At 48.0% G+C, this 13320-nt stretch overlaps 1 protein-coding gene across 6 annotated transcripts in view; it reads left to right on the forward strand.

The window, feature by feature from the left end:
- The window catches only part of LOC147103421 (tyrosine-protein kinase Fyn-like), a 363535-nt gene that overhangs the window by 294913 nt on the left and 55302 nt on the right, over positions 1-13320 (forward strand). For all 6 annotated transcript variants that reach the window (XM_085962994.1, XM_085962996.1, XM_085962995.1 and 3 more), the window contains one exon: positions 9176-9275. In XM_085962994.1, the coding sequence (XP_085819120.1) occupies positions 9176-9275 (100 nt within the window). The remainder of the gene's footprint in view (positions 1-9175; positions 9276-13320) is intronic.

The raw sequence follows: 13320 nt of genomic DNA on the forward strand, positions 1-13320 counted from the left end.
TCTGGTGCCCGACTCTGTAATAGAATCCCTTGTTTAACCGTTGTCTGAATCGTATTTGCCATTTATAGAATTAGTGGGGAGGATTTTAACCTTAAAAAAGGGTGGGTTGGGGGCGTGGGGGTAGTTAAAGTGTTAAAAATCGGAATCCTGACCTCAACCCGCCTCCAACCCGCCCATCTCCGGTTTTAGCGGAGGCGGGACAGGGTGGCAGCCAACCCGCTGCCAGGAGGCGGGATGTCAATTTAAATATTATAATGAGGCTGGAAGCCTCTGCTTTAACCTCCATTTTGTGTTTAACTATAGCTGGTCGAGTTTTACGCACCGCGTAAAACCCCACAGTTACAGCAAGGCGGGGACTGCTGCATCCAGGAGTTAAGTCCCTTTGCACCTAGCTCCTGGATCCAGGGTCCCTGCCTAACCATACCCTCCACGATCGGAGATCACCCCCTCCAGGCCTCGGATACCTCCACGAGGCCTTCCTCCCTGATCCTCCGGCCGCCCTGCAGCCCATCGTCCCCGATCATTGGCAGACCGCCACCCCCCCCACCCCGTGTTCCTCCCAGCCCGCGATCGTCGGCTGAGTTTCCCCTCCCCCCCCCCCCTTGCTGCTCCAGCCACCCTCCCCTCTGACCCCCACCTGATCCCTCCCTCTCTTCTCTGTGCGGCCTAGTGTCGCAGGCTTCTCCTTCTGGCTGGCTGCGGGTGGGAAACCAAGGCCTCACATGCGCTAAAGTTGGCAGGTCCTGCAGGAAACCCAGGCTCCCTTGGAGCCCTCCCGCCCCCAACCTGCCTCCCCCATTAAAATTCAGCCCACTTTGTCTACTTAGAAGGTATTTACACATACTTCACTATCCCTCCTGTCCCTCGTAGATTTTAACCCATTAATGCAACCTGTTTAGCTTCAAATCCAAGCTTCCCTCCTCCATGTTCTGACTGATACCAGTTCAATGGACCAACTAGTCTGTACTCACCTGAACTGCAGTTTTCATGAGTTTCAACAATGGAGGAGTTTTACCTGGTCTGTTAAAAGCAGCAATCATTGTTTTCCCTTGGGTAGAAAAAATAACCAGGTGGCCTATTCCAGATACCTGCTGTCGACATTGACCATGAGCTTGAGGAACGGCACTGATCGAACCTGTCCTGGCCACCTGAATGATGGAAAGCAATATGTGGAGACAGGAAGGCACTAAGGGGGAAAAATTCCGTTGTTTGCGCCTCCCGTTAGCGCCTTAAGGGGGCGCTAATTGGGGCACAAAGCAACTAGCGCCCGGGCGTGGCGATGTTTGCGCCGCTCGTGAAATTAACTAGACATTTTGCGGTGGCGCTAAACACTACCGCCACGATCTCCTGCGCCGGCAGATCGTGACATCAGTCGAGTGTGCAGCGCCCTGGACTGGATATTGAGTGGCGCCCCCTGCCTTACCGCCTACCGCTAGCAACGACAGGTTGAGGGGAGCGTTTTGCAGTCAGAAAGGGACTGGGGGAGCGCTATTTAAAGGCGACTGCTTCCTGCCTTTTTTTGTTGGTGACATTTTTGCACCACGCATTCTGAGAGAAAGAGAGAGACTTCTGGAGAGATTCAACGCTGTGTGAAGGAGTTTTGAGTACTGAGCAGCACTTTGCAGGTTCATTTTGATTTCCCCTTCCTTGCTTCGCCAGCGCTCTGAGGTAGCGCCTCGCTCCTTGGCCTTTGCGCCTTAAGACAGATGTGAAGCGCCTGATTTAGCGCTCCAATCACCTCCAGGGGCGATAAAAGCCACGTTTGCTGTCGGAGGCGATAATTAGCGCCAGGCGCTAAACTTTGCGCACGACCGATAATGGCGCCCCAAACGGGGTGATACTGAATTTCTCCCCCTAAAAGCCTCGGCCCTAATAGCAGAACCCCAACACTCTCCCCATCAGCATTCGTATCTGTCTGACTTTTTAAAAATTCATTCATGGGATGTGGACTTCGCTAGGAAGGCCAGCATTTATTGCCCGTCCCTAGTTGCCCTCGAGAAGGTGGTGGTGAGCCGCCTTCTTGAACCGCTGCAGTCCGTGTGGCGAAGGTACTCCCACAGTGACTTTGTCGTAGCGGTTTTTTTAACAACTGAGGGGCTCGCTCGGCCATTTCAGAGGGCAGTTAGGAGTCAACCACATTGCTGTGGGTCTGGGGTGTGTATAGAGGCAGCTATCCTTCCCTAAAGGGCATTAGTGAACCAGATGAGTTTTTACAACAATCTGATAGTTTTATGGTCACCATTACTGGTGCTAGCTTTTTTTAATTCCAGATTTATTTAATTAACTGAAACTAAATTGAACATGAGTTCAATGTAAATTGAACTCATGTCTCCGGATTATTAGTCCAGACCTCTGGATAACTGCTCTAGTAACATAACCACCATGCGACTGTACCCCGACTGCACTTAAGGACAAAAAGAAAATACTGCAGATGCTGGAAATCTGAAATAAAAACAGGAAATGCTGGAGATACTCAGCAGGTCAGGCAGCATCTGTGAAGAGAGAAACAAAGTTAACGTTTCAGGTCGATGACCTTTCGTCAGAACTGGAAAAAAACAGGAAATGGAACAGATTTTTAAGCAAGTGTAGTGGCTGGGAAAGGGGGGAGGGGATGTAAGAATAAAAGGGAAGGTCTGTGATAGGATAGAAGGCAGGAGAGGTTAAGAGACATTAAGAGATCTTCAAGGCAAAAGGAGATGGTAATTCATCTCTTAAGGATTTAGGCTCTGCAAAGTTGTTTCACAAAAGAACCCTGAAGTCTTTAAAACTGGAAATAGTTTGCAGGAGAGGAAGGATGTTCCCGATGGCGGGGGAGTCCAGAACCAGGGGTCACAGTCTAAAGATAAGAGGTAAGCCATTTAGGACTGAGATGAGGAGGAATTTCTTCACCCAGAGAGTGGTGAACCTGTGGAATTCTCTACCACAGAAGGCGATGGAGGCCAATTCATTAAATATATTCAAGAAGGAGTTGGATTTATTTCTTAAGGCTAAAGGGATCAAGGGATATGGGGAGAAAGCAGGGACAGGGTACTGAGTTTGAATGATCAGCCATGATCTCATTAAATGGCGGGGCAGGCTCGAGGGGCCGAATGGCCTACTCCTGCTCCTATCTTCTATGTTTCTATGATCTTTCACACAGACCTGTTTTGGGCACTGGTGAATTCGATGCTTTTCTATTTTTTTCCTGACACATTTTATTTGGTAAATGCTGTGCCAAGAGGCTCAGATTCCAGTTTACTCAGCTGGTTAGGTTTATCCTGATTAAACAATCATTCGCAAGCACTTCAATCCTGTTGTTTAGTGAGAAGGACTGCTCCATGCTCTGACAATCTGGAACAAAGTAAATGATCCGGAGTTTACAATATACTCAATTGATGGCCAAACAAAATATTTTAAGTAAGAAAGGCTCCAAAACACCTATAATTACTGCAAAGGGCATGATAGACATAGAAACATAGGAGCAGGAGTCGGCCATTCGGCCATTCAATATGATCATGGCTGATCCTCTATCTCAATACCATATTCCCGCTCTCTCCCCATACTGCTTGATGCCTTTTGTGTCTAGAAATCTATCTACAGGAAACTCTCGTTTAAACGGCACCTACACGGCATCCGGAATTCTCTATTAACCAGCAAAATTCTCACTCCGAAAACAACACCTCAATAACCGGAAATGTTGCTGAGTCCGAGTCTCCCGCGGTGGCCGAGTTAGTCAGTGGGGGTCGTTCTCCAAACTGCCACTATTCAGCTTCTTGGTGCTGTCGGAAGTCCGAACACCTCAATAACAGGAGTCTGACTCTCCCGCGCTGCCGGTAGTCTCTCCTGATCCGCCATTTTACAGGGGTCCTGTGTGTCTCCCACGCTGCTGGTCGTCATTGTCAGGGTTGCTGTCACGGGGCCGTGTAGACACGGGGCCGTGCTGTCCGGGCGAGGCTGGTTCTGGACCCAAGTGCAGACAGACGAGGCGAGAAGCAGATATGCAGTCTTAAATAACAGTACTTTACTAGAATCACACAGGTAAACAGTTACAAAACATAGGAGCTCAAGACAAGCTACCACATAGGCAAATGGCTAGTCAAGATAGGAACTCAAGACAAGCTACCGTGAGGCAACCGGCTTGTCAAGACTGAGCACCTAGTCAAGACTAACTCCCTTGTCAGGACTGAGCCCAGAGGGAAGAAACCACAGAACTTAAATACAAGCAAAAACAGGTGAAACCAATAAACCAGATAAAAGGCAGTTAAGTAAACAAGTAACAATTTAGCAAAGGGAAACCAATCAGTGAAGGTGCCATCTAGGGGTTACTGAAGGAACTGACCGGCACCCTCACAGTCATTACATTGCATGACCCTCAACTGGCAGTACTGTACTTAATCAAGCATCTTCCACCATCCATTTAACACAACATTCTCTAGGTGAGTACCCAATTACTGTATACTGCACATTTTTTGATTTTTTAAATTTTTCTTTGTTAAAAATAGCCTTGGTAGATAACCCTGTCCGTCATCCGGAATTTTTGATCAACCGGCAACACGCCGGTCCCGTCGGTGCCGGATACCAAAGAGTTTCCTGTATCTCCTTCTTAAATATATTCAGTGACTTGGCCTCCACAGCCTTCTGTGGTAGAGAATTCCACAGGTTCACCACCCTCTGAGTGAAGAAATTTCTCCTCATCTCAGTCCTAAATGTCCTACCCCATATCCTGCGGCTGTGACCCCTCGTTCTAGACCCCCCCAGCCAGGGGAAACATCCTCCCTGCATCCAGTCTGTCTAGCCCTGTCAGAATTTTGTACGTTTCAATGAGATCCACTCTCATTCTTCTAAACTCTAGTGAACACAGGCCTAGTCGATCCAATCTCTCCTCATACGACAGTCCTGCCATCCCAGGAATCGGTCTGGTGAACTGATGAGAACGGGATGTACTTGTATATGTTCTCATCTTGTCCTGTAGCTCATTGCCTCACACAGACATAGGTAACGGAGACCATTTAAAATCACAATTCAAATAGCAATCCCATTGGAGCGAATACGTTGCCGAGTGACCCTGCAAGGAGATGTTGCAGCTAATCCAGCTAACAAAAGCTGCAAGAAAATGAATTAAAGGGTCATGATGAGGAGAACTGTCTTAGAGCTGTTGGCGTGCACCTTTTAGCAGCAGTGAGCCAGGTGACGAGTGGCACTGAGGTAGATGCGGGTGAAAGTTCGCCACCCTCTGGGTCACGGGTGGCACGTGCAAGGTCTGTTTGTAGAGAAAAGGATGGTCAGGGGGCTTTATGCCTTCAAATTAAAAAATATATGTTTGTTTAGAAGCAAAGGAGTTCAAGACAGGCCACCTAATCTATAATAATATTACAGATTTTTGGGGGGTTTTAGAAGATAAAAGTGATGTGGAAACACTGTGCCAGATGTCAGCTGTGGGTCAGTGGACAGCACCCTCGCCTCTGAGTCAGAAGGTTGTGGGTTCAAGTCTCACTCTTTGAAACTTTAACACAAAGTCTAGGCTGACACTCCAGTGCGGTGCTGAGGGAGTGTCGCACTGTCGGAGGTGCCGTCTTTCAGATGAGACGTTAAACCGAGGCCCCGTCTGCGCTCTCAGGCGGACGTAAAAGATCCCACGGCCACTATTTCGAAGAAGAACAGGGGGAGTTCTGCATGTTGTTCTGGGCCCAATATTATCCTTCAACCGACGCCTCAAAACAGATTATCTGGTCATTTATCTCATTGCTGTTTGTGGGAGCTTGCTGTGCGCAAATTGGCTGCTGCGTTTCCTACATTACAACAGTGACTACACTTGGCTGTAAAGCACTACAGAAATGCAAGTCTTTATTTTTATTTATGAAGGAAAGTATCACAAGGGAAAGAGTTCCGGTGCCAATGTTCCAAATACTAATTTTCGAAAACCTCACCAAACCACTTCCGTGGCCAAAGACCAACAAGCTAATATTTAGAGATCTGGAACCCCTGTGGTTGATAGTAGGAAGACCATGTTGTGCTTCTGTGTGAGGCCCTTTTTATAGACGTGCTTCCCCTTTAATAAAAGATCTTGCAAAGAGCATGCAGTGTGTGCCCACAAACCTAACTTCCTGTTTCACGCTTTTGTGTCAAAATTTCCCGTTCAATTTTGCTCCCTCAACTGTTCTGCTTGTAGCTGGATTCCCTGTCCACCAGTTGGCTCTGTGGAGGACGTTGCTGAAGTGTCTCACTCCCATCTCTGTTGGGACCTTGTGTATAGAAGCAACCATTGAAAAAGACAGGCCCCCAGCTGCTGAAAACAGCAGCTCCTTCACCACTGAAAAACGGCTGCCCCTATCAGCCATCCAACAATCTTCCCTCTTGGTGCGGACACGCAGCTCCCTCCCCTCCCCTTCCCCGCCAAGCCCTGGCATTAACAAAAAAAAAAGATAATAAGTTATCCCGAAAAGGGAAAGATTCATTAAGCATCTACTGTGGTAGAGTGGTGCCCTCCCACTCGAGGATGGCATTGCCAACAATGGAGAGAGGATCAGTAGATGGATGCGCTGCTGACTACACAGATCAGTACGTGACAGACATTGTCCACCACAAGCCTCACAGAGCCATGTTCCTGGGTGGTGAGGGGGTTCTCCTGTTGATTGCTCCGATGTTGTCAATCCTTCCCTCTCTCATGCCTTGCCTCCACACTGGCACAACGGTCTAGCTCAAAGCCCGTTACTCCTTCCCTCACTTCAGTTCGCCATTTCTGCTTGTCTGTGGCCAGGGTGTCAACGACCATGTTGCGCTCCTACAAGGGAACAGGAGGAGGCCATTCAGCCCCTCGAGCCTGTTCCGCCATTCAATGAGATCACGGGCTGATCTGAATCTTAACTCCATCTACCCGCCTTGGTTCCGTAACCCTCAATACCCTCGCCCAACAAAAATCGATCAATCTCAGATTTGAAAGCTCCAGTTGACCCCCAGCCGCAACAGCTTTTTGGGGGAGAGAGTTCCCGATTTCCTCTACCCTTTGTGTGAAGAAGTGCTTCCTGACATCACCTCTGAACGGCCTGGCTCTAATTTTAAGATTATGCTCCCTTGTTCTGGACTCTCCCACCAGAGGAAATAGTTTCTCTCGATCCACCCGATCAACTCCTTTAATCATCTTCAACACTTCAATTAGATCACCCTTAGCCTTCTATATTCAAGAAAACCAGACTTGCATTTCTAGAGCGCCTTTCACGACCATCAGACGTCCCAAAGTGCTTTACAGCCAATGAAATACTTTTTGAAGTGTAGTCACTGTTGTAATGTAGGAAATGCAGCAGCCAATTTGTGCACAGCAAGCTCCCACAAACAGCAATGTGAAAATGACCAGATAATCTGTTTAGTGATGTTGATTGAGGCATAAATATTGGCCAGGACATCGGGGAGAACTCCCCTGCTCTTCTTCAAAACAGTGCCAAGGGATCTTTTACATCCACCTGAGAGAGCAGACAGTTTAACATCTCATCTGAAAGACGGCACCACCGACAGTGCAGCACTCCCTCAGCACTGCGCTGGAGCGTCAGCCTAGATTTTTGTGCTTAAGTCTCTGGAGTGGGACTTGAACCCACAGCCTTCTGATTCTGAGCCAAGGGTGCTACCCACTGAGTCACAGCTGACACTTCATGGGGCATACAAGCCTAGTCTATGCAACCTCTCCTCAGAATTTAACCCTTTTAGCCCCGTGAATCATTGAGTGAATCTTCAGTGTGTCCTTGCAGCGCCCTTGTTGTCTGGCCTGCTTTCTTCACCATTCACCTGCTTTGGCAAATATACATCATCCATCTTAACAACATGTCTCGGCCAACGGAGCTGAGCATTGATCATTGAGGCAACGATAAACAACAATTTGTATTTATATAATGTTGTTAACTTGGTAAATCATTCCAAGGTGCTTCACAGGAGCATTATCAGACAAAATTTGACACTGGGCAGGTGACCAAAAGGAGTGACTTAACAGAGGCGAGAGAGGTGGAGAGATTTAGGGAGGGAATTCCAGAGCTTGGGGCCTTGACAGCTGAAGGCACCACCGCCAATGGTGGAGCGATGGAAATCGGGGATGCACAAGAGGCCAGAATTGGAGGAGCGCAGAGATCTCGGTTTAGGCAGCACTCAAAAACAGAGTGGACCAATAGAAAGAAGGCTCCCCTTATTGGACGAACACTTGAGCAATTTACTCTACACTCAAAGACTTGTGGACAAGATTCCACAGCAGACATAAGAACGTAAGAAATAGGAGCAGGAGTCGGCCATACGGCCCCTCGAGCCTGCTCCGCCATTCAATAAGATCATGGCTGATCTCCAACCTCAACTCCACTTTCTCACCCAATCCCCATATCCCTTGATTCCCCTTGAGTCCAAAAATCTATCGATCTCAGCCTTGAATATACTCAATGGTTCAGCCTCCACAGCCCTCTGGGGCAGAGAATTCCAAAGATTCACAACCCTCCGAGTGAAGAAATTCCTCCTCATCTCAGTCCTAAATGGCCGACCCCTTATCCTGAGACTGTGCCCCCTAGTTCTAGACTCTCCAGCCAGGGGGAAACAGCCTCTCAGCATCTACCCTGTCAATCCCCCTCAGAATCTTGTATGTTTCAACGCAGTCACCTCTCATTCTTCTAAACTCCAGAGAGTATAGGCCACTATTATTGGAATAAGGGGAAGATTTCTGAGCAAGCATGTAGCAAAATTGTAAAGCTGTGTACTGCACCTAACGCTCAAGAGGAATCTTCCCTCGCAGAATGAGGAGGGCTTGAATATTAATTAAACCACTGTGGCAAAGCCACCAAAGAGACTCTCACAGTAACTTGTACAATTGTCTTTAATCATTATTGTTACCTTTTAATGTTTGCCCTGTGTAAACAGCGTGGGATCGATAAAATCGCGATCTGACGCGATGACGTCATCACGTGGGTCACGTGACGTTCCCAATGGCGGGAAACATGATGACGTCAGGGTTGGAGGGCGTTTCCAGTGAGTCCTCGTGGAGTGAGCTAGTGTACAGACCTGTTTGGAGTTTCTCCTGCGTTTCTTGTTTTGTAATACTTTCAGTGCATTAAACTAAGTTTGTTAACTACCAGTTTAGTTCACAGTGTTTTTGTTAGGGGTGCACAGACTCCTACAGTACTACTAATGCTTTCTTTCCTATTTTGCTTTGCTTTGTGTTTGATTGGAACAGGAGGCGTGACCCTGTTTGTAGCACTGTACGATTACGATGCCAGGACGGAGGATGACCTCACCTTCAGGAAAGGAGAGAAGTTCCACGTAATCAACAGCTCGTAAGTACGGCTGGACGCATCCTCAAAGCACAGTGAAACCACCAATCAGAGAACCTGCCGTTATATTCTGCCATTATCTTTTTTTTAATTCATCACAGGACGTGGGTGTCACAGGCAAGGCCCATCCCTTGAGAAGGTGGCGGTGAGCCACCTTATACAGCTGAATGTTGCTAGGGGGCAGTTAAGAGTCAACCACATTGCTGTGGGTCTGGAGTCACATATAGGCCGGACCGAGTAAGGACAGATGGGTTTTTATGATAATCCGGTAGTTTTATAGTCACCATTACTGATACTAGCTTTTTAATTCCAGATTTACTTATTTAATTGAATTGAAATTCCCCCGCTGTCAGGATGTGAACTCATGTCTCGTGAATCATTAGTCCAGGCCTCTGGACATAACACAACCACCATGCTACTGTAACCATCTGACTGACTAAGGGCAGTCACTGAGGAAAGGCAGCTTTCATGGGAGTTCTTCACTGTTTTGCCGTTAACACGGAAACTGGGATGACTGACGGGCACAAGATTGTGGGCTTGTCTTCGTGTTTCACTCTTACATTTTTTGGAGAGCAGAAATCTGCAGAGTCTTACTTTGTGATTTTAACAGCATAGACCTTTCGTTGGATTTCTCGTGCGAACATTGCATTAACTGGCTAAATTTAATTTTCAGTGGGATTGGATTTTTTTTGTTCATTTCTAGTCCCAGCGCGGCGGGTTTTACTGGAACAGACTAAATCTGGTGCGATTGCTGCTGTTTCTTTCATACTTAATTGAATCTCAATCCCATGGAGCTCAAATATAAAAGCAGGATTCACAAATGATGCGGTGTTTTGTCACGAGTCAGCATGTGGATCCTGGCACCCTGCTGGAACAGCGCACAAAAGACAGGGCTAAAAGGCAATGGAAAATGCTATATACTTGCTTTATTAGCTTGTTTTAGTCTCCAAATTCTAGCGCTCGTTGCACCAACAGCTCTGTTTCAGTTAAATTGAGGTTCTCTTCCCACTCTCCCATTGAAACTAAAGATTAATGCTATCACATTTAGCGATTTCACTGTTTATTGGAATCAGTCAGGCTGCGTCATAAGGCAATTAAAATGTGGGCTTCTGCTGCCCCCTGGTGGCGGCACTTTGCTTTCTTCGTCGACGGGGAAGAAAAGCGTCGGCCCAGCTTGTGCTGAAAAAGTGTGAACCGCGCTCGCTGTTATTGACGCGCAACTCGGCCAGCGACTTGTGGCGAGGGAGCGATGCCCCCCTGAATCGCAAATCGGCCCAGGTTAGCCTCGCGAGAATGGCAGCTTACCCTGAACCTCCCCGCGAGTGTCATGAAGTTGTTTGCATTTGCCCATTAACGGCCCAGTAAACTCGCCACAGAAAGTTAAGGCTAGTAATTAACAGTGTAATGACCCTTTTCACTGTGTGATAATTGTTGATGATTGCCAATCAACCTCTCTCGCCCAGAAAGTGAACAATTAAAAGTGTGGAGTCTCATTCCTTCAGGTTGTGAATTGTTGTTGGAAATTTCAAAAATTATCAAAATCAATTTTTTTTTCTTACTTTTCCTTTCTGTCTCATTTTTTTCTCTCTCCCTCGATTCAATTTTTCTTTTCCTCTCTTTATTTTTCTTTCTCTACCTGATTTGACTCGACGTCACCCTCCTTCTCAGAGTCCTTCCTCTGTTTCTTTCTCAATCCTTAAACCTCATTGGTTAAGGAGACAGGCTCTTGGTCCCGTCGTTCACCCAGGTCCCAGATGCCCCGTTGCCCTCGCCCCGTGCCGTGATCAGCTCGCACTCTCAGCAACTATGTGAGCAAAAAAAATCTTTGAGTTGAAGGGTGCAGGAACAAGTCTAACTAACAGGGCACGCCGTGAGATGCCTCACTTCAGCCAAATCTGCGCCATCAAGTTCGTGTTTGTATGGAATTAATTGGAGCGCATCGCTGGAATGTCACGGCAACTTCAACACACCCTTGAACTGGTCTAAGGAAACCTCAATGAAGCCATAATGGTGGATTAATATTAAAGTGGACATAAGAACATAAGGAATAGGAGTCGGCCATTTGGCCCCTCGAGCCTGCTCCGCCATTCAATAAGATCATGGCTGATCTTCTGCCTCAACTCCACTTTCCTGCACTCTCACCATATCCCTTGATTCCCTTAATATCCAAAAACCTATCGATCTCAGTCTTGAATATACTCAACGACTGAGCCTCCACAGCCCTCTGGGGTAGAGAATTCCAAAGATTCACCACCCTCTGAGGGAAGAAATTTCTCCTCATCTCAGTCCTAAATGGCCGACCCCTTATTCTGAGACTGTGACCCCTGGTTCTAGACTCCCCAGCCAGGGGAAACATCCTCCCTGCATCTACCCTGTCAAGCCCTGTAAGAATTTTGTATGTTTCAATGAGATCACCTCTCATTCTTCTAAACTCTGGAGAATATAGGCCTAGTCTACTCAATCTCTCCTCATAGGACAATCCCCCATCCCAGGAACCAGTCTGGTGAACCTTTGTTGCACTCCCTCTATGGCAAGTTTATCCTTCCTTAGGTAAGGAGACCAAAACTGTACACAATACTCCAGGTGTGGTCTCACCAGGGCCCTATATAATTACAGTAAGACGTCTTTACTCTTATACCCAAATAAGAACCACATATACTGTAGCAGACCAAGCTTGGAAATAACAGAGTCCCTTGAGTTTTAGATATTCCAATTAGTGCCAGACTGCAGGCCTAACCCTCTATTTTCTTCTTAAGGCCACGTTGACGGTGTCAGCCGTGGCTCAGTGGGCAGCACTCCCCCCTCTGAGTTAGAAGGGTTGTGGGTTCAAGTCCCACTCCAGAGACTTGGGCACAACGATCTAGGCTGACACTCCAGTGGAGTGCTGCACTGTCAGAGGTGCTGTCTTTTGGATAAGATGTTAAACCGAGGCCCCGTCTGCTCTCTCGGGTGGATGTAAAAGATCCCACGGCACTATTTCAAAGAAGAGCAGGGGAGTTCTCCCCGGTGTCCTGGGGCCAATATTTATCCCTCAATCAATATCACTAAAACAGATTATCGGGTCATTATCACAGTGATGTTTGTGGGAGCTTGCTGTGCTCAAATTGGCTGCCGCGTTTCCTACATTACAACAATGACTCCACTTCAAAAAGTACTGCATTGGCTGAGGAGGAATTTCTTCACCCAGAGAGTGGTGAACCTGTGGAATTCCCTATCACAGAAGGCAGTTGAGGCCAATTCATTAAGGCCTAGAAATTCAGTTGCTTGCGCCAGCCGGTAGCGCCTTAGGAGGAGGAGATGTTGGGCGCTAGGCGGCTAGCGGCCGGGCGCAGCGCGATCTGCGCCTCTCCCCAACTTCACTCAAGATTTAGCGGCGGCGCAAAGTCTTTGCGCGCGCTCAGCTGCGCGCGCAGATCCTGACGTCATTTCCTCGTGCAACGCCCTTTGTGCGCCCCAAACCGGAAATTCAGTCGCGACGCCCTATTGTGCGCCTGGCGCCCCTAGCGACTGGTAGAGGGGAACGGTTCTCAGTCGATGCGGGGCGCGGGGGGCGCAAATTAAAGGGCACTCCTCCTGCAGTAGAAAAGGCTGCCATTTCGCAGCACTCCTTTTTGAGAGACGGATCTTTGCAGAGAGACAAAGGTAGAGAGCTTTCTGCTTTGGCTCAACACTCGGACAGGTACTTGTGGCTTCAGGACACAGCTTTCCACTTGTCTTTGCCTTCAGTGTCATATCATTGTTTGCAAACATATAATGGGGGCTGCAATGGGTGCAAACGCTGGCCTTCTCCATTACATTCAAAGGGCTCACAGACGCCGTGAGAGAGTGGCAGTCCTGGCCAGACGGAGAGGGGGCAACAGGCGTCGGGAAAGGAGGCCTTACCCACCCAGGGTATACCGCCAGCAGTTCTCCTATCTGAACATGTCTGACAAGCAGTGTGTTCGGAGGCTGCGATTCCGAAGGGCGGTGGTCACTGAGATCTGCCACCTGCTTGGCGGAGATCTGCAGCCACATCTGAGGAGCAGGACGTCTCTGTCGGTGGCAGTGA

The sequence above is a fragment of the Somniosus microcephalus genome, chromosome 20 (assembly GCF_052327205.1).
Source record: "Somniosus microcephalus isolate GS21.2 chromosome 20, FLI_Smic_1.0, whole genome shotgun sequence".
Classification (NCBI taxonomy): Eukaryota; Metazoa; Chordata; class Chondrichthyes; order Squaliformes; family Somniosidae; genus Somniosus; species Somniosus microcephalus.